Source organism: Anguilla anguilla, chromosome 9 (genome assembly GCF_013347855.1).
Source record: "Anguilla anguilla isolate fAngAng1 chromosome 9, fAngAng1.pri, whole genome shotgun sequence".
Taxonomy (NCBI): domain Eukaryota; kingdom Metazoa; phylum Chordata; class Actinopteri; order Anguilliformes; family Anguillidae; genus Anguilla; species Anguilla anguilla.
Window position 1 is genome coordinate 36,290,595 of NC_049209.1, and position 27,138 is coordinate 36,317,732.

General features: G+C 38.5%; 1 protein-coding gene across 3 annotated transcripts in view; it reads right to left on the reverse strand.

The window, feature by feature from the left end:
- Positions 1–27,138, reverse strand: part of tmem132e (transmembrane protein 132E) — a 517,422-nt gene that overhangs the window by 36,747 nt on the left and 453,537 nt on the right. For all 3 annotated transcript variants that reach the window (XM_035433058.1, XM_035433059.1, XM_035433057.1), the window contains exons 3-5: positions 15,347–15,487; positions 9,969–10,161; positions 3,559–3,702 (exon numbers count right to left, since the gene is read on the reverse strand). In XM_035433058.1, coding sequence (XP_035288949.1) covers positions 3,559–3,702; positions 9,969–10,161; positions 15,347–15,487 — 478 coding nt within the window. The remainder of the gene's footprint in view (positions 1–3,558; positions 3,703–9,968; positions 10,162–15,346; positions 15,488–27,138) is intronic.

Sequence of the window (27,138 nt, forward strand, 5' to 3'; positions counted from 1 at the left end):
CCATCTATTCCAGGTGAAACCATCGATCACTCAAATGCGATTTATTATTATTGCATTATTTATGCACTTACGTTTCAGGGTGCTTACACCACTTACTGCCCACATACCATCCATTTGCAGTTGAATATTTACCAAAAACAACATTAAATACAGACACATCTACTGGAGCAAACCAGAGAGTCCTGTTTACCCAATAAAGTACATTTACTTACCTCATAAGAAAAATAAGTATCATTTCCAAACAAGGTTTAAAAAGATATATCAATTTCCAGACAAATTATGATGTCAATTCTCTGGCCATTTTTCTGATAGGTCTTAATGATTAACAGCTTACAGATAATAAAATGCGGGTGGCTAATTGTGAGTCGAAAGCTGTAAACAACTATGGGTGTCAATGCTTCGAAGGGGGCAATGGAAGAGCTCTGAAAGGCAGAAAGAGATCTGCCACAATGTCTTTAGCCTGCAGATTGCCTGGGTGGGGTCAGAGGAAAAGGACAGGAAGACATTATGAGCATCTAAACACATTTCACACCTGCAAGTGCGGTCCACAGATAAAGGCAACCAAGTCCAACACACACACAAAAAAATGTTTACACTATTTTCAGCTTCTGCCAATTAGCGCTGCGCTGGAATGTTTTCAGTTGTTGTCAACACGTGCACAATCAGATGGAAGGCCAGCTGGTTTATTCAGATTTTTGATCACTTTAGTGACTTCATCACTTAAGTACTGCTTGCCTTGCAAACAGCTGTAACATCTGTGCAAAGATCTATTCAAGCAGAAACATTAAAAATTTCTGCACATGTGCTAAATCAGCAATAACCTTATATGCCTTGTTTAAAAGATAATGAAGATCAGAATACAGAGCATTTGTGCAATTCTTTTTCAAAAAGTAAAACACAAAAGAGTGCAGCAAGAGATCTACTCAGGAACCAGGTTCTCAGGTCCCCTTCCATTCATTTGGAGGCAGATTGTAAATAACAGGTACATTAGTTGTTTTCAGGTACATTTTCCCAGGTAAATGTGAGATTAAAAGGACAGTAAAAGGAGTGTACTGCACTGATCTCTAAAGTGGAACTTCCTACTCTGGAAAGCATTCTCATGTGGCTGGTATGATTAACATTGTCTTGGGTGGAAGGATCAGCTTGAGAGTCATGCTTCCTGCACACTAGCAAAGTCCCAAGGGGCCCTTCACTGTGCCGTCCCGTACTGTCACCGCTCCCCAGCACCTGTCCCCATCCCCTCTGCCCCATTCCCCATGTCTGACTGGGACCCAGATGTGTTGTTTAATGACCGTGATTTCATACTAACACTGACAAACACACCGACCCTCTGGAGTCAGATGGGACTGGGTCATCTGGCAGCTGAAAAACATGCGCCAATCCTATTTGCTGCAAATCAAAAATATATAATTCTGATAATACATGGGGAAAAGAAATAACATGATGAACTGCCAGACATTTTCCAAGCTGGCAATAAATAAAATACGTAGCGTGCACCTATTTTATTCCGAGTTTAATCCTCTTAGTACTGATTAAGATCACTTCAAAGAACTTAATATCAAAAATAACATGAATGTCACTGTCACACACCAGGTGATATCTCTGGGAGGGACAGAATAGCTGAACAGAGAAAGATGCAGTAATTCCGTTTTCACTAACGTCTTATTGTTGGAGCGAGAGAGAGAGAGAGAAAGAGAGAGAGAGCTTCTTCATTTAGCAAACAAACAAATGAACAAATGAAAATCTTTTCCTTTCACCCTCATGGAATCTGGGTTAAAAATAACAAACTAAAACCATAACATAAACCAAAACAGCACAACAGCTCTTCAGCCAGGTTTCTTGCACGTCATTTGTTTCTCTCGGACTTGCTCTCTGTCAGCGTGTGGATTCCTGGCCTCAGCCCCCACCATGGCTAATCACCTGGGCTGATTAGCCAACCCAACCCAAGTGTGTGTGCCACTCAACCTGCAGGTATGGCTCGAGACTGCTCCAAATCTTCCTGTTGGACTGAGCCCCGCCGCAGTCATTTAAATTCATCCTCATTGTGCTTTCATAAATCACATTAATACATATGGCGAAGCACTGATGAGTAGGAGTCTTGAATTATCAGAAACATATTTGTTTCTAAATATCTGTATATATAGTCTCTACATGAAATGCATAATGTTGACTTCCAAAGACTGAGCAAGCAAGTAGCATGTCTTTCTGCTATGTTAATATAACTGTGTATGAATGCAGCATGGACAGTGGGCCATATATTGAAACCAGCATCTTTGTCTTTCTCATGCACATCTCTTTGGTATTCTGGAGTGCTTTATTGAAGTGTCAGGGCTGTGCACATTTCTGCTGGAAGGGCTCATCTTGCATTAGCTTCTAAAGTTCAATAGCTGATGCAGTCAAGCAAAACCCTCTCAATAACAGTAAGGGCCTCTGTTATTGAGAGGGAGAGATAGTTATAATCCTAAACCAGACTGCAGCAGGATTAAAGATGAATGCTACACTTTTACTCAGTTATTTATACACATGTATGCATGCACGCACACACACGTGCACGACTGCATGCAGATACATACACAAACACACGCAAACACACACACACACACACACACACACGCGCACACACACATGGCTATACATCTGTGCATCAAGCAAATTATTTTCTTTTCCAGTTATTACTCCATAGCATGCTTGCCATGCTATTTTGCATTGAAATTGTACCAAAATGACCTTGCCAAAGCGACAAAGTTCAATTTCCACATCAGCACGTGAAAAATTGTTCCTTGATATCTGTTTCACTCCAAGGCACAATAGAGGAACTATTCTGTCAGCTGTTGTCAAGCCACTATCAAACTCTCCTTAAAAGAGATCAGCAGAAAAGTGACAGCGGTCCGTAGAATCACATTTCTGCACAGGAAATGGATGAAGATTTATCCTGGTGCAGTGCAGGTTTGTTAGCCAACCTGTATTTGCAAGTTGATCATGGACTTATTTTCAAAGTCTTAGCACATTTTCCAAGGGACTCCAGGTATTTATGATATTTTCAATATTTTCCTATTTAAGGCATAATGAAAACAGTATGACGAACCAGTGCAAGTGTTTTGAGGAAATACCAATGTGCATTTTAAGCCCAATTTAAATGCAATTCCTGGAGCAATACCTGTGTTCTGAGGGTCTAAATAATATTAATTCTGAATACTAGGGCACTTTGATTTTCAAGCTTACATTTAATCAGCATTGTTGGTGCGCACAGATGTAAGTAAATTGTAATATCAGATGATGGACTTCTGTCTGATCGCAAAATGACATACAGCTCTGGAAAGCTGTGCCTCCTCACCTACTGTACCAGTTAAGCTATAGAAGCACATCCTAAAAGGTTATTATAGTGTTTTGCAGGGAATTTATTTTAACATATACAGGAGCATGGACATTCATTGATTTTTATAGTTGAAAGGATATGAAGTAAAGTGCAGGGAAGACACATACTGCGGTTTAGAATATAACAGCTTGATACAACCACAACATATGTTGAAAAGGCTCTTGCATAATCCAATACTGTACCTTGACAATGTCTTCGTTGGAGGACTTGCACTCAACAAAGGAGGAGACATCAGTGACAACCCCGCTTATCTCTATGGAGACAACCTTCACTGGGATGGCGACTGTTCGGCCAGTCAGAACAGCCGTGTTGATGATTTCAGTATCCTGAAGGTCATATGAAAACAAAATGTATAAAGATGGCTTCATACAATGTATTGGGTTCTTCCCTGAATGTTTTCATCATATATATCACTCATTGGTATAATACAAAAGCATGTTATTATGTTCTACATGTTGATTTCATTGATTTTAATATTTACTTATTTTTCTTATGGGGAAGAATAATTTATATTTGACATAATAAAGTTTTGATTTCCAATGGCTCTTGTGCAAAGGTTAACTGAAGCCTCAATCAAAACTAGCCGTTTTTTTCATCACAAAAAAAAAACATAACATCTGGTCCCAATCTAAACAACTGAAAATCTATCAAATCTTGAGCTGAGTACTGATTGAAAATACAAAACAAGAAACAAACATGATCAAGTATGTCATATTACAGTATTATGAATATGCATTCCTATGAGAAATTATTTTTGACTAATGTTCCTCTTATGTTGGTAATTTTGGTAAATTGCCATTTGTCACCCATACAGTAAATAACTTCCTAAGCTTTAATGAAACTCTAATGGCTGTTTAAACTGAAAGTGACTTTAGTTATATCACTAATGAGCAGTGTTGATTGCTTAGATCTGCAAATCTGCTCTTTTCTACAAGCAATTTAGCAATATAGTAGTTTTACATTTAGCACTTAGTAGTTGACAGAGGGCTTAACAACAGAAAACAATTAAATGCCGAAGATACCTAAAAATCAGATAGATTGTCTGTAAATAACAGCCTGAACCACAGTACTGTAATGAGAAGAACAAGGGCCAAGGCCAAGAGGCAGATTTACACGCTTAATTATGACTCCACAAAGACGGATGAATCCAATTAGGGGACCCATAGAATGCTCATTTGGAGAGCTGTGTTATATCAATTTAACATTTTTGGTTGCAACTAAAACCCAAGGATATCGAGTAATTTTTAATTGTGGATTTTAATTTTTAATTGTGGTCTTGGTGTCTCCATCTCCACAGTAACATACTTTATCTAGACTTAGGGAGAGACCAGGGGTGAAAATGTGGCCAAAGCTGTGTGAGGGTTGTAGGATGATTGCACTTCTGGAAAGCGTTTTCCATGGTGAGTTTGAATGCCACCATTGCCAGCTCATTGAGCATCAAGGATCTCAGTCTCGCCAGCTCGCTGGACTTCACAGTTCACAATTGGTAAAGTTCCAGGAATTAAGTAGTATGTCCTTTAAAGAACTGGTGTGTATGCCACAACTGGGAATGAGGGAGACTCCAAAGCAGGCAGGGGAAGAGAGTTGACATTAGGGAGCAAGCACGGAAAACGGAATGCATGCAGAAGTTGTGGTGTCCAACCAATTCCAGTCCTTGCAGGACCTGGATTGGACCTGGGTCTTGATCCTGAGAGTGGGAGGACTGATGAGTCACAGGGCATGCAGATGGCCACATCCTCAAGGAAGAGGGTGTCTGTGATAGTGGGTGCTCATTTATTAGAGGGGTTGACAGCATAGTCTGCTCGCACAACAAGGAGTCTCGTACAGTGTGGCCTGCCGAGTGGCCAGGTAGGAGACCTCCTGGAGTAGGCGGACAAGCTCCTGGCCAGAGCAGGAAGGGATCCAGTAGCCATGGTTCATATAGGGGCTAATGACAAAGGTAAGGGTAGGTCTGAGGTTCTGCAGGACAACTTTGTGGAGTTAGCAGAAAAGATTATGAACAAAATACTCAATGGTACTGTTTTCTACCAGTACCACACGCAAGCAGAGGGAAGCAAAACTTTATTTGGTGATTTAACAAACCTGGTAAAATCGTTACAGGCTTATGGGGCACTGGGACTCTTTTTGGGACAGGAATGACCTGTACAAGCATGACAGGCTACCCCTGAACTGGATGGGTACTACTGCTCAATTGACCTCTACACCAATATCCCCACATGGAAATTGTGTTTAGCAGTGTTCTGCTGGCTGACTGGGATGTAATGTTGTGTGAATGTGTGCTGGGGACCTTTAGCGAGGCAACACAATGTTTTATTTATTATCCATCACTGTGCTGGGTAGCAACGCCACACTCAGCCTTTCCCTGACTCCCTGCTCGTTAATAAGCTGCCTCCGAGACATGCTGATGCAGGGTGCTAATTGTGCCCAGACTGTTGCTGCCGGGGGACCTGGCCAGGCCTGACAGACAGGAGTGATGGCCCATGCTGATTTAACTGTGTTCCCCGGGAACTGGCTCCACACACAGTAAATTCCCTTTGAGTTGTCTGGCCTCAACCACTCTTCAAGGGAAAGCTGGCAGCGAATCTGCTTATCACAGCTTTTAAACCCTGGGATTCCCTTTTTTCCTTTCCTTACGCCTTGCTAAGGCTAAACCAGAGAAGAACACATTCTGCATCTTTGGCATGTCAGGTTTTTTGTAGTCTTTCTTTTTATCATAAAGCAGAACATTCAGTGCACTGTGCTGCCTGCTAGTCTCTTACAAATTTAGAGATGCAGAAAATAATTGTTTGAGCCTTTTAAATTGTAACAAGCTGCCAGGTCGTAGATGTTAGCCATGGTCAAGTGCTGAGCATTTCATATGTGCTGGGTTATTGCTCGTGATGCAGCATTGTACTCTATATAAATATATTGGTGCTTTTGCATCCACATCTGCAGATTCAGAAATATTGGGAGTTTATCTTCAGTTTGTCCAGGAACATTTTCCCCCACATATTATGCTACTTTGCTCTTGCTTTAACTATAACAATTGCAGTTAGTTTAGCTCCAGTCTGCCTGGCTTCCCTGGCAGACCATTGAAACACACTATGCATATAGAAGAACCAAATTGTCTTTTCTTATTAATCTCCAGGTTATCTCTACCTGGCTGCTACTGGACTGACCAATACCATTTCTTAATATGTGGGTCTACTTTGCATGCAGGGCTAGGAGCTAATCTACGTTTGACAAAAAATAACTGCTCAGCTTATAAAGGCCATACTATGGAGTTTAAGCCTCCCCATTTTGGATATTCTCATTACTAGCAACCTTCTTCAAACTGCCAGACTGCCAAAGTTTATCTCCACAGAGATGATTGGATATTGAACTAAAGTCTGCTGACCTGCTGATGCTCAATCGCTATGCCCCCAATGTTTGATTTATGCAGCTAATTCTCACAAACTGTGTTTAAATGCCATTTTTAGGAGATAAGAAAAGTGGCCCAGTTAAAAAGAAAATGAATAGATTCTATTGAGGTGAGCCAAACTGAGAGACATGGAGGTACCTCTGTTAGGATGGCCAATAAATTAATCCAGAGAACAAAAGTGTAAATTTTCAAACCCTGATTGGAGTTTGTTAATCTAGACATAAAGAATTTTTCTTCCTCAGAGGAGTGTGACATTCCCAGTCAGGCTGTTGAAACGTACTCAAGAAAAACTGGCAGCTTGGCACACAGAATACGTTCTGTGATAAAGATAAAGTTGTGACCAGGTCCATATTGTATTGCCCAAGGACTTCAACAAAAAGGAGCCCACTTTCACAGAATCCTTCCATGGTAATAACAAGCTGTTCAAATGTTTGCATATTGCATTAAAAAGAATGGGTTCTCCTGTTAATTCAGTGGCATGTGTGTGGGGGGCATTTCCTTACTGAAGAAGTTAGTAGATCATACGATGAAGCACCTGGGTGATTACCCACACTGCAAACTTTAAGACTGAAGAGTAGGTCCATACCATCCCTATTTGATACGTCAGAGTAAAATCATGATGACATGACTACCTAGGTGTGAATATCTAAATGCAGCACCTGCAAGCACTTATGCCATAATTACAACAACCAGCATAAATTGGCTTAAGGAGTGAAACACATTCAGAATGCTGGGAAGCAATATCTTCTCTGTGATAGTAAAGCCTATATTGAAGTAAACCAAATATTGCTATGGTCTCCATGTGCCGATCTTCAGAAACATATTCCTTTTAAAGAATAGATCAATCAAATGAAAAGACTATTAAATCTGCGATTTTTTGCATTTTCTAAGACTGCTGGATGAATATGTTGTGCATTAACATTTATACTCTATGTACTCAGGGTTTTTCCTGCATCGAAATGTCTTAGGCAGGCTGCATAATTGTTTTTTCAATCTGCGAAAGCCACCTACAAGAGAAATTGCGCAAAAACCACACTTAAAACAATTATAAATGGTTGGTGCATTTATTGGTATAATTTTTGTCATTAATGATACTGCATTTCAAGTTTTTTTTTTTGTTTCAAGTTTACATGCAACCTTAGACATGCTAAATGAACCTCAGTAGAGTCAGCGTAATGGCATGAAAGAATGAGACAGTAGACGGAGAGCACACTGCTGATGCCACTCAGTTGTCCGCTACAGACGAGATTTTCAGCAGAAACCGTCAACCTTTGGAAACTTTGGCGATTTTGTGTCTTTATAGGACAATTGTCAGTTTATTTATGAGGCATCTTCCGACTTATAACATGTATGTATGATCATTATGCAATGTAACTGGACATTCATGTTTTCAATTCAGTAAAAATAACTGAGATGTGCGATAATGGTTTATGCAAATATGTGACCTCTTTACAATGGAATGAATGGAAAATTGTTAAAGATTTGGCAATTCTATGCAAATACCCAAATTATGCAATTAAGTGGATTCTACTGTATTATCATTAACCTACATGGATTTTGCCTATATTTGCAGATTTAGTGGAGAAATAAAATTCTAAAAAACCTTTTATGTTGTTACAAGGTACAAGTAACAGAAATGCCCAAGGGAATAATTTATCGGGGGATAGAGGGATTACAACCTCCCAATATTACTAAACAGGCCAAATAACCCCCCAGCAATATTGTTTATTTTAGGTCTCGTGGACTTTTCCCATTTTTTGTGATTTTCTTCCATATTTCGGGGTTTCCATGATTTTTTTTTTTTTTTTCAGTTTTAATGGTAACGGTCAACCTTCACGCAGCCTATGGTGGTACTACACATAACAATATCATATTGCCCAATGCTTTAAGAAACAAAGTGCAACAATGTATACAGATTTTGGAATGTGCTGGGATCAAGATTTCTGTCGATACCTAGTGATCCTTCCTCCTTTATGGTAAAATCAGTAACGCTCATAAAAGACTCAAACCATGCAATGTACAATATATTGTACCAAAACAAACTTTTTTTGCTACGCATTTAATTTTTTATAGTCTACTGTACATCTTAATCCATTGTGGTGGTCTCTTGAAGACTTTACAGAACTTTAAATTCTAAATGTATGTAACTACAGGGAAACAACGCATTGAGTTGACGGTGGCAGTAAACTGAATCAGTTATTTGAGCACCTGGTAAGAACACTGTAGCTGTCCATGACTAAAGTAAAAGGACCAGAATAATGATCCATAGTGATCTAAGTGGATGTTGGTTTTTGTCATAGCCAATCTCTTAATCAATTAAGGTTGTTGAAAATGTGTTCTTCCATAATTATGTGGTAAACTTATTTTACACAATGGAGCTTTAGTTTATTGCCATTTGCTGTCAGTAAACTCCATTCATTTTACACAAATGGTTTCACATTTCCACACCCAGAGCAAATGGAGCCAACTGATCTCATCTGTCAGTTAGTAATTGAATAAATTAAAATTTGAACCTCCTTCAATTGGAATTATTTGTCATATAGTGCATACTTCACATTAAAAAAAAATTAGTTTGATTGATTTAAATTCCTGGGATGTGAATATGGGATATTTATTTTTAAGGGCATACATAGCTATTTCTGGCATAATGTGCCTTTACGAGGGTAATCGTCCTTCAATAGAAAAAAAAAAAAAAAAAAAAAAACTAAGAACAATTACTGTCTAATTAAGAACAATTAGCAACAAAAACTAGCATACACAGTGGGTCCCCAGGACCAGGGTTGAGAAACACTGTGATACCAATTTATTTCTTGGAGTGCTCATTTTAAACAGAAGGGCTCTAAGCAAGTGGCTGCTGACAGGCAATAACCAGACAAGGTCGCTTAACATTCACGCTTAGTACTGTAATTCCTTTATCCAGGAAACCTTATATGTTTTACTTTTACATTATTCATTGCTGTCATCACAATATGTATTTATGAAGCAGACAATTGTAAGAGATACGGGAGCTACAAAGATCATGTTTTGCATATTATTCATGTATACTGTATTCTCAAAAGTGTAATTCAGGTTAATTACCTTTCTCAAGGGTGCTTCATCAAGGATATAAACCTGCAACCTTCTGGCAACAGTCCAGATATTATACCTCTCGTGACATAAAATGACTCATCACACGAGCGCAAAGTTACCTACCATAGAAAGAGGGATGATGGCTTGTATGTCCTGCTGGACCACAGTAAGCTCTGTCACAACTTTTTCAGAGTCCGGAGGGGGGTTTTGACCATGGTAGTCAATGTTCCAATTGATTCTCCGGGTAACAGACTGGCTGGTGAAGTTCTCCATCTCAAAGTCTAACTGCATGATCTCTATGTTAGTTGTGACATCCCTAGAAAACAAAATAAAATGAACATAAACAGTGACAGGCATGGGAGGGTGATAAATTACATTAATATTTTACAAAACCTGGAAAAATTCCTGCAGCTACATTATGATACAGGCAGTTAATTAGGGTCAGCCTGGCATTATACCTGCAAATCCATCAGTACAAACAGCTGTCATGCATTAGGCATTATGTATTGGCAAAATTAGCACATAATATAATTAAAGAACTAATTATGCCCATCTGTTGTAGCAGAATCGATTACAAAGCAATATATTATATCTTTTGTCAACTTCTGTTCTCAATTTTTGTTATCCCTTTAGGAAATATCCATAAGCAGTCTAATCATTATAAGTAGGGAAACCAATGGGTGCCCAAGTGATTCACAAAAATCTAATTTGGAAATGATCCATACATCCAACATGACAAGCGTCCGATCCCCAGATTCAGTAAAACATACCACTGAATGTTGTTGGCAGCATACACTGGCAGTATCCAATCAAAGTATCTTATTTTTGTGGCTCATTTTCTATGAGGGGGAACTCATTTAAAAGAAAAAATTCTGTTATCAGTGTTGATGAAATATGGATATAATCTCAGAGCCAATAAAAATACATACATGATGGAAAAGATGTAATGGCAAATGAAGGTGTCAGGGTTCCCTTCAATATTTAAACTCATTCTTTTTAGCCCTTGCTGCAATTTAAACACGTCTATGGGTTTCATGCAGCATAAAAATAGTGCCCAAATCAGTTCTGTGAAAAAAATGCATATTGTGCAATTTTACAGAGGATTCTGGTATGACTGTAAAAGCCTGTAAAACAGAAGTGTAAACACAGCATAATCGTGTTCATTTTTCAGCCAATAGCATGATAAACATCCAATTATTAGCAATGCTAAAATAAAAACATACCCTGTATTGATTATAATGATAAAATATCTGTGCTTATCACCTTTCATAATCTTAAAGATCTGGGCTAATGCATCAAATGAGGTGTATGTGAGCAGAACAGGGTATATTTCAGTTTTACCTTAGAGCACCTTAGGTCCACCAGAATAGATTTTCCCCCACCCAAAAAGATTTTTGGTGTATTATTTCTATAAGCAATGGCTATTATTCCCACCCCCGTCAACAGTTTCTAGTAGTGTTGCAAAGTTTAATCAATTGAAATGAATCAGTACATTTGAGTCATGACATCAAAATGAAAAATGAACTGAATCTTTGAGTTTTTGAGTTGTTCTAATTATTTTCGCATACTTGATAATTAATAAAACACTCACTTGCCAACTATAGTATTCCCTTTTTAGTCCTCCCTCTCTAGCTCTAGCTGGAATTATACACTTACAGCTCCTGGTGAAACATAAGTGCTCACAACAATGCAGCATAACAGTACGGAGAGGCTGTATTTCTTTTTTCCACACCTTATTACTACTAGATCAAGCTTCCTTTTTTAAAAGAAAGTGTGCTCTTTAACCAGCAAGGTTAACTGCTCCAGTCAGTGCTATGACATCTTTCCCACACACAGCCAACTCACCCTTAGTTTAATAACTATCTAAATAGAAGCTACTTCTAAGCACAGTTTACAACTGTAACACATTTTTAGCAGCTGTAACAACACTGATTCTGCAATATCAGTCTTAATCTTTCAGAGTCGCCTAGGACTCCGGGTAAGTGGGTGGCGCAAACTGGTCGCTACAGTATGAAACTTGAATGAAAGGCTATCGGTGGTGATGACTGATGAGGACCCGGCTGTGCATAGTTTAAATAGCTGGTCTTCATAAATGCCAATTTGTGGTAACTTCACTGCAGTTATTTCACTATCTAGTTATCCTATTCTTCAAAAGTATGAAAACAATTGTTTGCGCTATCCCCATGGTAAAAAGCTCAAATACAAAAACGGTGGTCAGTTACTGGTAACAGCCAATGTTCAGACACTGTTTTTTAAATCTCTGTAGTCATCTGACAGCCCAATTGAAGCACAAATTCAAGAGAAATTAGCATTTAGAAGATATGAGGAGAGAGTCAAAGTGGGCTGAACTACAAGAGCACTTCTCTGCACTGAATTCTCTTTAAGATGAACTGAGCAAGAGGGGATGGGCTGTAGTTCGAAAGAAAATGCCAGTGCGAGGCAGGGGCCACCACTTATTTACATTGCAACATATCCCCTCCACTGCCAAGTCATTAAGCTCAGGTCTCAGGTCCGACTGCACATATAGCTATCCAGACAAGGCATGTTGGGGAAGAAAGTGTCCATGTATGAAGGAAGACTTGCAAGGCTCTAAAGCTTACCTTTTCTGAAAGATTAATGAAAAAACACATAAAACATTTTTTAACAATCTGATTTACAGATAATCTACATGTGGAAAAGACAAATGGTCTTGTATAGTGTCTTAAGAGTTTAAGCATTTTGCTGATTGACAGTTCCTATAAATATAAGTGTATTCAAACTAAAAATTATACGTGGATTATGAAAACAGTGGCAAAAAGACATCTGAAATGTGGAACCTCTTTATCGCAGCGGGATGAAAGCCCAATGAATCCATATACAAAACAAAAATCTCATATCACCAAGGATTTCTTCAGAACAATAAGGAAGACATTTTTTTAAGAATATTCAGACTAGGGATTGAAATAGTTTATCGTCATGTCCATACATTTATAGACATAACAGTAAGTGCAAGCTTCAGAGCAGCATGATAGAATTAAATAGAATTGTTCTGTAAGGCCAGTTCAATAGCGTATGTTGAAAACTCTAGTATTGATCAAGTCGACACCAAAAATGGTACTTTATTCATAAATAAATTATTTTTCTGCATTGTTCCTACCTCTAATGGCTGTAATTATTTCAATCTGGCTTTGCTATTTTTATTTAACATTTCATCAAACCGTTAAATCTGAGCACACCATATCCATTTTTATGTGTACAATTCTTGATGGTGTGGGACATGTGAACAAATCTTAAAAAATAAAAATAAAATTTCTTGGTACACTGCATCTGATATGGAATTGAAATTTAGAAAGCAATTTGCAATAACATAATACCACTTCCTTTGGGAGAGGAGATACTAATACTGTTCCAGACAGATTTGTTTTTAAAAAGAAGCCCCACTTGGCACATCATTTCAAACACATCCCAACTTTGAAAGAAAGAAAAAAGCAAGCTATATCAGTGAAATGTGCATTTACAAAGGTTTTCCATTAATGTTACTGCACTTAGTGGGATAAAGTAGGCCTGAAATAGCTTCAGGATTCAGTTATCTTTATTGCTTTTTAACAGCTTCAAGCCTGAAGATACTAAATCAAATGAAAACAGGAAATAGCAGGCTATTAATCCTGGAAGTAAAGAAACTTTACCTGACTTAAAAATGTAAGGAGGCCTCATTAGGAAAAAGAGTACTTGGCAGGGGAAACAACAGGCATGACTACTGAAAGAGCCCACAAGCTTAAAATGCACCATGGTTTAAAGACTGGGAAATAAAATGCCTAAGGAGAGTTTCTGGTTGGATGTACTAAACATTTATTGATCGATCATGCAAAACAAATTGACTTTGCCTACTTATTATGAGGTCCAAGTCCAACAAAACCATTTCTCAGAATTTTATTTTTGAAGTATGCAAATGATTGACTTCTTGTCTTAAAAACAATGAAAAGAAAGAACTTTCAAAAATAACTTTCAAACTAATGTCAAGCTCCAACGGGATATTTGTGATCCATGGTCAGGTCTTGTCTGCCACTTGTGTTTCAGAGAACTGCTTAAGCTGCCTTTCTAGATAATTTGATATATTGCAGCACTACATACAGTTGAGGCCAAATGTTTACATACACCTAGGCTAAAGACATTCAACCTCAGTTTTTCAGAACTCCGCACATTTCATGTTACCATACATTTCTTTTGGCAAGTCGGTTAGGGCATCTACTTTGTTCACATCAGAGGTAATTTTAAAACAATTGATTAGAGACAGATTTATTTCAGCTTTAATTAACTATATCAGAATTCCAGTGGGTCAAAAGTTTACATATGCTTTGTTAGTATTTGGTGGCATTGCCTTTTAATTGCTTAACTTGAATCAAATGCTTGGGGTAGCTTTCCACAAGCTTCTCACAATACTTTGCCGGAATTTTTCCCATTCCTCCTGACAAAACTGGTGTAAGTCAGGTTTGTGGGCCTTCTTGCTCGGACACGCTTTTTCAGTTCAGTATACACATTTTCTGTAGTTTTCAGGTCAGGGCTTTGTGATGGCCACTCCAATACTTTCACTTTGTTGTTTTTAAGCCTTTTTGTTACAACTTTGGAGGTATGCTTAGGATCACTGTCCTGCTGAAAGACCCAGTTGCGACCAGGTTTTAACTTTCTAGCTGATGTCTTGAGGTGTTGCTTCAGTATTTCTAGATAATCCTCCTTCCCCATGATGCCATCTATTTTCTGAAGTGTACCAGTCCCTTTTCCAGCAAAACACCCCCACAACATGATGCAGCCACCCCCATGCTTCACAGTTGGGATGGTGTTCTTCAGATTAAAAGCCTCACCCTTTTTTATCCATACATACAGTACCTCATGTCTGGATGGTTTATCAATCTGCCTCACAGATGTTTTAAGTGGAGCTGTTGTTTTTATGGAATGGAATAAGTCTCTTCTTTTTTCTTAGTGGTTCTGTACTTTATATCCTCTCTATGTCTCCCACACTGGACCCATTATTTATTGCGGTGACAGTCTTTTGTCTCCATGGCAATACTCTCCAATCTTAAGATTTTTTATTTTGATACTCTGCGTGTCTGTTTTATCCTCATACCGCACATTCTGGTTTCCATAACTATGCATTTCTTACTACTGGTGTTTCTCATAGAATTGAAGACTGCTCTATAAGCACAAAATTCCAAAGAGACATAATCAACCACACAATTTCCTGTAACATTACACATGAACCTATGAAACTCTGACAGATATACAGTTCCATCTGGGAATGGACAGCATTCCCATGAAGAAATCAACACAAATTATTTGAAATGTTGTAAACAACATTGAGCATTGCATATAATTTCACTAAAATAAATATATATTGACCTTCAAATGAGCAACTAGGTATTTACTGCAGAAATTCAGGCAATTGCTTCAGGAAGACTTTATGACAGGTTTGTGATAACTGTCTCTGGTGTTTCATTGGAGATCAGTTGTTCCGATCTTGGACTTACCCCAATTGCACGTTTTTGCTCTTGGTGACGTCTATAGTGGCGATAGAGTGCTTGGCCCCAGATTGCACCACACACTCCAGTTTCCATTGGGAGCTCTTGGATCTGGGGTTGAGAAGATTCACCCCTTTCTTTGCCTTCACCCTGGGAGAGAGACAGAGTACACATAACCCTCACTAACAGAAATCCGCCATCCATCTGTTTAGCATACAACCCCACCCAAGAAGACCAGCATTGACTGCCTTGCATTTTTCATACAATCCATTTATGCATTTGGACTTACAGTGCAGCAAGTGAGGCACCTTGTTGAGTTTCCATGGGAATTTAACAACCCTGCAATCCTACAACCTTCTGGTTACACGTCAGGAGGCCCACAATCTTATCCGAAAAGGGCTGGGGTGGGTACAGGTTTTTGTATTAACCCAGCACTAACACTCCTAATTATAATTATTAAGGTCTTGATTGAAGACCCTGATTAGTTAATTAGTTGAATCAAACCAAAATCTCAACCCACACTGGCTCTTTTCGGACAAGATTTGGCATTTGGGTCTAGATCCATAATCACCACAAAACCAATGCTGTCTCCAATATGTACATAAATAAACCAGAAACCCTCCATGTTTGGGTTATACTACAGGAACAGGATTGTGGCTCTTCATCTCACTAGTGACATTTCATTCATAATCAACTGCATCCACCCAACAGATAAAAAAATGGTTGCTCTGTATTCAGGGGTATAGCTAAGAATTCTGGACCCCCTGAATTGTCTCAAACTTTCAGCCCACTAGCAACGGCCCTGTCTGTATTCCTTAATATCGTAACCTGTTGAAACAACTGAAAAATAATAGTAATGGTATGTATTGTGATCCATTTCATTAACTGTGAATAATTTCCCTAAAGGGCTATTTGTACAGCTTTAAAGTACAACTGTCCATATTCCCTCTGAAGCTTACAGATGATTAAATGCCAGTTCATCCTGAAAGTGCAAAAGCAGTGTTTTCCTTTCAGTGCCAATGGGCACAGATCCAGTGAAATAACATCTAATAGTAAATTAATTAATTAATAATACAATGATGTGACTTTATTATATGGTTGGCCTTTAAAGACTTTTTTTGTTTTTTGTTTGATCATTAACATATTTGATTTTATTTTGAAGTCATGCCATTTATATGAACATGAATTACAAGAATATCAAACACATACAGTATCTTATTGAAAACAAACAGGTTTGTTACAAATTATATGAAGCTACTCACAAAATATTAACATAAATTACTGTAGGAACTCAAACTCTGGAATAACTGAAATATGCTTGAAATAAAAGGATTTGAATTTAACATTTTTTATTTAAACAGCCGTACATAAAAGGGTCAGTTCTTTGACCATTCTAAGTTATTTGAATAAATTACATTCAATGGTGCAAAAACAGTTGAATGGACTGATGGGTTGACTTACAATCTTGGTTCACCACCCCAGTATAAAATTGGTGAATTATTTCCAATGACAGTATTTCACAAAAATAATGATAGACAATTGGCATTTTCATATTTTGGTGTTAAAGCCAAATCACAAAATCATTATTTGCCTAGGGCTATAAACATAGTAGCCTTATGCATAATTATGTATATAATACCCATTTGTTACCAATAAGATGTGCATTTGATATCTTTGTATTTGCATTTATATAACATGTGAATAATGATATCAAATGTGTAAAACATATGTCCTCAAAGGCCAAGCATACTATTGATTCTTCGCTGTTTCTAAAGTTCATCAAAGGTAGGTGGATGTCAATTTGGTTGATTTATGTTCCTTTATTCAGCATCAATGAGAGAAATTTTGATAGATGTTGTGTTTATCACTTCAACTGAATGACTCTGATGCTACATGATGCACCAAAGTGGCAGGCAGCTGCTATATTTCCTTAAAGGAGAGAAACAGGCGGCCTCTGTAATGGGATGCTGTAAAATTAGATTCAGAAGCTGAGGAACTATCGGAAGGTGCATCACAAATACAGCTGCCAGTGTTCAAGTCTGACTCCAAATTGGTATCCTGTGAACGGAAATTAAAACTGAAGTGCTTTCTACAACACAGAAACTCAGCTTTTAAACTTGGGTGTGGTGTTTACTGTCAAACAAATCTGAATGTAAAGAAGTTAGACAAGAGTGTTGAGGAGTATTGACAACACTGATATGAAATTATTTATGCTAATAACCTGACAGCTAGTCAGCAGCTGAACGGTGAGAAAAGGGATGATCAAAACCCCACTGAGTTGAGTGTGTTTCTGGTAAATTAACTTCCAGCAGCTCCTGAAACACACACTCCTTATGCCTCTGACTCACTGCATTTACCTGATAAAACCTCAGCTCTGCTTTGATGCCGGTGCTGTGACGAATGGCTGCGGCCAAGGCTTCCCTTAACACGAGACTAAGATCCAGCCTTATCTTGCATCCCACACTCTTATATCAAATATGACATTGATGGATGGGGGGCAATTTTTAATGTTAAAAATTGGAGAGTGGGAGACTAGGTGCATCTCTCCTGGCAGTCATCATTATTTCCCCTCGGAGAAGACTGTGTCCTTGTTGTGACGTGTGTGCCTGGCTGGTCTGTTTCCTTTGATAAATACAAAAAGTCCAGCAAATGGCTGGATGGGTCTTGCATGGATTAAATCTCTTCCTGTCTCAGATAACTGGTATCGCCTCTGGTGATTTGGCGCATATGACTCTTATGGGTGAAAATGAAATCAGTCGAATATATTCATCTTTGTGTGTGTGTGTGTGGGTGTCAGATCCAACCTTCACATCAAACAGTGTTTTCCTTATGACAGCAGGAAAATATCTTTCTGACATGGTTCTATCCAAGTTCCTACATAATTCAACCTCTTCACATCTATTGCTGAGATACACTTTACATATAAAATGTGTTGAATGAGTGGCCATGTCTTCTTTCAAAGATGTGCTGGGTCCTGACACTTGCGTTAGTATGTGGTCTGGCTTTGCCTGCTTCCAGTTTTGGGTGGCTTTTCATGTTCCAAAACATAATGTTTTATTCAGAAACTGCAGATCAACCTACTGGTCTGGACCGTGTTGGGTACAAGACTGCTGAATTTGAACAAGGAAATACTATTGTAAGGAAATGCACATTGATGGATAGATATAGCCTTCATGTTTGTACCCTCAGCAGACCCAAATGCGCAAATGCAGGCAGAAAAGTAAACAAATAGGAAGGAAAATGTCAGCACTAATGTCTCAAAGGCATTAACCGCACTCCCTTTTGCATCATTGCAAAAGCAGTCCCACTCCAAGTGCTAAATTTGGCCAGAAAAGCCTTTTTCCAACTATCTGCAGACAGAAACTCCATTAGTTTCTCTGGAGCACTCTGGGCACTTTATAGACAACTTCTATACCACAGTTCTGCAGTCACAACATATTATTTCTAGGCCAATATATTATTTAACTATCAACGTATACTTCCACCATGCCCATGTGGACTTGTAACGCATGCATGCTTCATTTCAATAGTGTTTTGTGCAGCGTACAATGCACGACTTGATCACACCAATTATTGTGCCCATTGGATTTGCTTGGTGGTGCTATGATATATGACGTGTTTATGCAAACTTGGAGAACTGCATCTTATCCTTAGCATCTTTCAACAATGACCTATCATTTATGAAGAATACCTGCCATTCATTCTTAGAACACCATGTATGACCTGAAAGTCAAAGACAAAGCTATTAGGACACTTCCATGTCAGGCAAAATGATTCATATGGTGCCAAATAGCCTTAAATTCATATTGTACGTGGCAAGCAGAGGTTGGAGGACCAAGTTGTTTATATGTAGTCTATGTGTATATAAATGATTTACGTGCCAGACATGGCCCCCACCCCCACTTTTTAATGAACACTGCCATTTGTAACTGGTGGGAAAGCAATCATTATTCAGAGAAAGTGAGAGAGACATCAACAGATATGACTGTGTCTTGCTCCTCAGCCGCTCCATAATTTAGGCACTCAGGCACCCAGCGATAATTGGCAGGTGAACAGCAATGGAGACAGATATTCACACCACACAGATAAGCCTCTAACCAAACCCAAAATGCTCATTGTACCCTGGTGAGCTCAAATAAGAGATGGTCCTTCAAAACAAGCAAAACGAAGAGTCAGCCTGTGCAGAACAGGGTCCTCTCTTCATGTTTATATTTTTTCATTGAAACAAAGAGCAATTTGGACAGTTGGGCCCAAGTCCCAAGTCCAGCAATGACAAATTATACATATCCATAGCATACATATTCACAAAATGGATTAAAAAAATTTCCACATATTTTATACTTGCAATATGAGTGCACATCACAGTCAATCAGTGTACAGGCTTCATAGGTTCCACTAATGATGCAGAGGCCATTCATTTGTGCACAAAATATGCACAACATTAACAGAGCCTACATGCTTATACACTGAGGAGTTGACTTCGGAGACCTAATTCAAGGGACTAAATTATTTTGTTGTGCATTGGCACGATTGATTTAACAAAACATGAAAATACACTTAAATCTGACTCAGTTCAACCAAGTAAAAAAGACACACAGTGTCATTGATGTGAAACCCCATGACTGCTAAAAGCTCCCCCTTGTGGAGAATCTTCAGCCTGCTAAATATGAATTAGTGAGTGAGTGAGTGAGTGAGTTACAAGTCAGGTCCATGAGATGCTTTGCATCTAAAGAATGTCATTCAATTTGAAACAAAAAATGAGAAATAAGTAAATTCCTTCTTTAAAATGCTCATAAATTTCAGTTGTTCTTTAGAACAATTAAGTTTACACCCAGAATCCCATATAATTATACATTTGTTCCTTTACTAGCCTTGTGGATTCTATAAGGACCTCCCATTGCAGATGGATACTTAAAATGCTTGGAATTAATGAATAATAATGAGTAAAATCACACTAACAAAAATGACAATATCAAGAAAAACAATGTGAAATAGTTACTAATTTAATCACTTGCAAAGCGGATGCCTGAATCTCAGGTGGTGTACAAACAGTATATCATATTTTATATATTATCTATTTAATATGCTGGGGAATTTTACTGAAGCATCTTTGCACAAGGGTATTGCACTGTTTTTCCACCCCAGATTCTGCACTGCAATATTTTATTTATAAGCTAATATCGATGACCACTGCCCCCACCACTAGCATCGATGACCACCGCCTGTGACCAGATTGCAAATTAACTTCACACAAAACATCACCCGCCCTTTGCAGACCCCTTCAAACCTTACTTCCTCTGGCACAAAAGTGGCAATAATTTAAAGAACGCTTTTGACTTGTGTAGGCGTATGTGAGGTAACCAGGCCCAGTTAAAGTCTAAGGTTTGGTTTGAGATGAAGAGCCACTCTTGCTTTGCTGCTCAGTGGCACTGGGGTTCTCTAGGCTTGGCTGCACTTATGTAGATGCCCACTGCACGGGCACAACACACTGCACGCTCAGAATCTGTCCTCCTGGAACACAATTATTCTAAGTAGTTTTCCCATCAGCTGAAGCTATAAGCAAAAGACCCTCGGGTGAGCCAAAACCTTTCTGCAGAGGCAATCGGGAAAAAAGCTGCTCTCCAATTTATTTGATAAGGAGAGTGGAACTCAGCCCTGCCAACAGAAGCAGGGAACAAGAAAATTACCCTCTCTAAAAATGAGTCTCTGACATTTCATAGACCACATCAGTATGCATAGATATAATACTGTTTTCCCCCCACTTATGCAATCTTGGCCTCGGTGCTCTGTTACTCTGCAAAAACAGATAGCCAGGTGTCCTCCAGCTAGAATGACTGAGTTTATGCATGAATGCCAAGGTGTCCTATCTGGGCGCTCATCTTGTCTTAAGAAATAAATCGGCCGTAAGGCTTGACTGAACCTGGAGTACTGTTGAGGACGACACATATCAAAACAGATAACAGATGCGATACTGTGAGTACATACAGCGACAGATTGTGGAATATCACTTTCCTCTTAATTCAGGACCTAATGTCGCCAGTGTAAGACTTGCTAGCAGAATGGATAACAATACATAAAAAGACATGTTAGTGTTTGAAGAGATAATGGAATAGTTTTAAATATTTAAAGTGTGATTTGCATGTTTTGATACAGTACAAATGTAACAGTGATAACTCTGATATTCAAAGGATTCCATTAGCACAAGGTACTTCAGAAGGTTCTTGTACATATGCGCACACTTGCGTCCTTATTCTTCTGTTCTGCCCAGCCCCCTTCACCAGACAACAGAAGCACATACTTTATGTTACTTTGAGTGAAAGATAAATGTCACACAACAATAAAGATACCCATGGTGTGAAACGGAGAGGGTGAGGAGAAAGAGAAAAACAAAACCGTGGTGTCACAGACGTGGGCAGAAAAAAAGAGAGGCCTAATGAAGGACCAAATTAATGGCAAACAAAATGGACCACCGATTTTATTCTGAGCCCCCCACGTCGTTTACTATTCATTACGATTTCCTAGTGGTTAATTAAACAGCAACATGAAGATAACAATTAGCCGGAGCAGTAGACTGCAGTGTGCTTCCAGATCGTGACCCTAATGGTTGGAGCAGTCAGGCCATGTGCTGTTGTGCAAAAGACTTCTCAAAAGATTCAGCTTTATGCTTGGCTCCATCACTTTCATCAGAAGATATTATATTCAGCTATTACATTCATATATAAGTTCCTAACCCCCACCCTCCACTATAATCGACAATCCTATACTCTGCTCCCTCATTTTGTGGATATAACATAAATCACTTTCAGTGCACATCTGTTCAGATCCATTTTTTTCCCGTTTATCCTGCCATTAGCTGGCTGTCTGGCTAATTGTGGCTATTTTATTATTGAAGAGTATATGACAAATAAAAGGTGACTTAAACAGCATCCTACGGGTGTTGCTGTGTTTAGCTCGTAGTAGCTTATAGCAAGTGATAATCATTGGTTGTCTTGACTAGTAGGCTACTAAAAGGCTAATGTGGTCTTACACCTCAGTAAATTAATATGGAAATATCAATTAACTTACATACTGTATGGACTATATACTCACTGAAAATACTTAACTGGCTGCACACTCCTACATGCTATTATATTCGACTGCTATATATTCACCAGATTCTGTTTCTGTAGTTTCTGTAATGTCATTTTGCACCCACCAGGTGGCCTTTTACATGCGAGTAAGACAATACGTTTGTTGTTTTGTTGATGCTGTCAATCTAATTTATTCTTCATAGGAGATTTTATGCTTATGCATCATAGTACATACAGTGCAATATGAAAAGCGAAGAAGCATGTAGGAGTATAAATAACAAAATATGCATCTATACAATTTTATACTTTCTAAAATAAATTAGCATACTATTTGAGACTTCTGACCAATATTAGCATCCATACCAAAACTAAAACGTAAATTAAATGGTCTGGTCCAAACTCAAATAATGATACAAATGCTAATGCTCAAAAGAAAGAATGACTTCTTTAAGATTGCATCGGGCAGGAAAAATATGCCAGAAAATTACAATTTTAATTGACAAAATTTAAAAACAAATTATGTGACAGTAATTCTTCAAGGTCACTAATGTATGTGCATAACTGTCATAACTCTTGTGAAGATTGTGAGGTGGTTATGTAAAAATTATAGATTGCTTGATTTTCTAGTTTGATTGTTTGATGACCCTAATGCATTTAGTACTGCTTTTCCTATAGTTTGCATCTTACAGTACATTTCCACAAATCTGACTATATTTTATCGACCAAGGGCCTTTTTCTTGACCACTCAAGCCCACACTGAAAGTATTTATGTGCCGTTATTTTAAAGGCAGGTCAAACATACAATGCATTATTACTACTGTACGTTGTACGTATGTTAAAACCACAGTGTATTTATTGTTTCTTGGCATTTAGATGATTTTGTGAAAATGAAAGGAGGGGAATATTGGTCACTATTCCTCATATTGTGTGGAAACGTAAGCAGAATTATTGAAATCTTGTTAGCAGAATAATGCGAATGCTGTATTTCAGCACCAGTTTACTTTGGTGGAAAAAATGTATAAATGCATGAGAGAAGTAGGCCAGAAGCAGTATATTGACCCTGGATCACTGAGAAACTGGAAAAAGCATTAATACATGTCATCAGAGAAGCTTGAAACTATTACTCTCACTGACCCTTGCCTTAACCCCATGTGCCAATGCACTGCTGTTTAATCTACACCGACCTGCCCTCTCTGCCATGTTCATAGTCCACTACCCGTGGTCCCTATTAAATCACAATTTACATTTCACTCTCTGTCTCAGCCTCTCTCATTTTCAAGCTTTAAGTAATAATTTGCATTTCAATTATCGCTATAAGCTGGCTTTGGGGTAAAGGAAATGGGTAAGAGTTTTAGAATTGAATGGAGATCTACGATATTCTGTGATGGGGGGTGGGGGGGGGAGGGGGACACACAGACAAGATGAAGCAAACAGCGATGTCAAGCTGCTAGATTGCAAACAACAACTAATTTCTCCCATGAAATATACCCTTTTTTATTACCCTAATATTTGGAATAATTCAACCGTTCGATCTGGAAGAACTTGAGGACTACATCGATTAATATTACAACCGACTCTGCACCATGAGCAACACCAAAAAAGCCAGAGAGAAGGACAATTCCGCCTCCACACCAACCAAGAGATGCCGGCCATCCGACTCCATTCATAGCTCTCCGGGCAATTCATGCTGTACCAAGGTCAGTGACATTTTACTTTCAATTGACAATAAACTCTCTGGACTAGATGCAAGGATTGCGCTTATCGAAGTGCTTCATAAGGAAGTCCAGCAGCTATGCGACAGCCTGGAATTCAGCCAAGAACAAATAACTACACTGGCTAAAGAAAATAAATCCCTCCAACACTCCGTTACCTCCCTCACAACCCAGTTTGCCTCTGTTACTAAAGAAAACAAGGACATGAAAGAAACCATACTCGATCTACAATCACGCAGTATGAGAGACAACCTCATTTTTTCCGGTATCCCAGAGCAAACGCATAACGACAATCCAGAACAATTAATACAGGAATTTATGATTACTCACCTCAAAATATCCCCGGACACAGGAAGCGGCATTACATTCCACTGAGTACACCGCATAGGAGCAAAAAACCCCGCAAACAAACGCCCACGACCCATAGTAGCAAAATTCGAACATTTCAAACAAAAACAACTGGTACAACGTCACGGCAGACAACTGAAAGGCATGGACTATGGACTTAACGACCAATTCCCCCGAGAAATCATGGACAGACGCAAAATACTACTCCCAATCAGAAAACAGAATATGCAAGAAGGAAAAAAAGCAGTCATTTCAGTCGACAAGTTGTACATTGATGGCAAACTATTCTGTGACAAAAAAACAACCCCCTGGCTATTCTAATCTGCTGCCCCCAGCATAATCACTCTCTCTTTCCACCCGTTGACCCCCTAATTCCTCTCTGTTCACTCAACAAGGCTGATCTGTATTTATAAAAATGCACCTTGGTTTCACCAGGCACCTTTGCACTTGAAAAAAGGGGGAAAAAAACAGTTAATGTGTAATTTCTATAGTTTATGTCCTTGTATTTTATGTTTACATTTTTTTGTTTTTTGTTTACTCTCTGTTTTCTTTGTCTCTCTTCTCTTCTCCATAAAATCATCCAAAACACACCCATGTACTATATCTCTGGGAGGGCCCATATCTACCCTTTCTCTCACGCGCATATACACGCACGCACGCACGCACACATTCCACTCATGCTCCACACTAATGGAAGAACACTTGCCCACCCATCCACCCACAAATATTCCCAGACAAACGTGCATATGCCCATACACACACATAAACATGCACAAAACACAAAAACCATTCAAACAACAGATTCCCACATCCTGCCACCGTGAATTCACTTACATTTGTAACTTGGAACATCCATGGAATTGGTTCACAGGCAAAAAGACTTAAGGTACTCAACCACATAAACAAACTACAAGCAGATATATGCCTTTTTTTTACAAGAAACTCATCTGAATCTGACTGTCATAAATTAAGAACACCACAATTTAATCAAATCTTCTCTGCCCATTTCAACTCCAGGCAATGAGGGGTAGCCATTTTAATGCACAAAAACATTTCATTTATTCACAACACCATCACAGATCCTGAAGGACGATTTATCATAATAAATATCACAATACACAACAGCCCAACTACTATTGCATGTATCTACGGCCCAAATAAAGATGACTTTTTTCATACCTTTTTTACATCTCTCTCCAATCTGTCTGACTCCCCAATAATAATCGGAGGAGATTTCAACACAGTCTTGAACCCATCTTTAGACAGATCTAACAATTCAAACAGTACATGTAACTGCCAATCCATAGAAACAATTAAACAGTTGATGAGTGATTTTGGTCTTGGCGATGGCTGGCGATTAAAACACCCGACTGATAGAGAATATTCATTCTTTTCACCGGTCCATCACTCCTACTCTCGCATTGACTTCTTTTTAACCAGTAACTCAATTATTTCCAAAATATCAGATATAGCCTACTAATACACCCCATTGCCATTAGCGATCATGCACCCGTCTCACTCACCTGGAATATCAATCATTCTTGCAAACCATCCAACAGATGGCGACTTAATACATCCTTACTTGATGACCCCGACTTTGAATTATATTAAAAGAGAGTGGGCTTTCTTCCTTGAAATAAATGATTCACCGGAAATAGCACCATCACTACTTTGGGAAACAGGGAAAGCGGTATTAAGAGGAAAAATCATATCATATTCCACTCACAAGAAAAAAAAGACAACGAACAGGAAACGTACTTAGAACGAAAGATTAAAGAACTAGAGAACATCAACGCAAATAACCCCACAGCACAAACCCAGAATGACCTACGGAAATACAATTTACAGTTTAATGAACACACAAATAGAAGAACTCAATTCCTCCTACAAAGACTCAGACACGAACATTTTGAATACAGTAATAAATCTGGAAAATACCTGGCCAATTAAATCAAGCGAAACAAAGAAAAAACAAGAACTCAATTCCTCCTACAAAGACTCAGACACGAACATTTTGAATACAGTAATAAATCTGGAAAATACCTGGCCAATTAAATCAAGCGAAACAAAGAAAAAACAACTATCTCAACGATTGTGAACTCAGCAGGGAAGACTATGCAGACACCTGAGGAAATAAATAAGACTTTCCAAGATTTTTACACCAACTTATACTTATCAACACATAAACCAAGCCAAGAAGACATTGACACTTTCCTAACGAATACTGATTTACCACAACTTACTGAAGACCAAGCAAATACACTTGAGAAACCGTTTACAATAACAGAATTCCACAATACACTCAAACTCATGCCTAAAAATAGATCATCAGGACCTGATGGTTTCCCTGCTGAGTTCTATAAACACTTTTGGAATATTCTAGCTCCCGTTTTCAACAGGCTAACTGCAGAAATTAAACAAAAATCCAAAATTCCCATAGACATGAACACTGCTACAATTTCTCTTTTACTAAAACCTGATAAAGACCCCACCTCCCCATCAAGCTATCGCCCCCTTTCCCTCATTAACACAGACACAAAAATCATTAGCAAAGCTCTGGCATCACGAATCGACACAGTTACTTCATTTATCACCCACTCAGACCAAACTGGCTTTATTAAAGGAAGACACTCATCTAACAACTTACGTAGACTATTTAACCTAATCCATT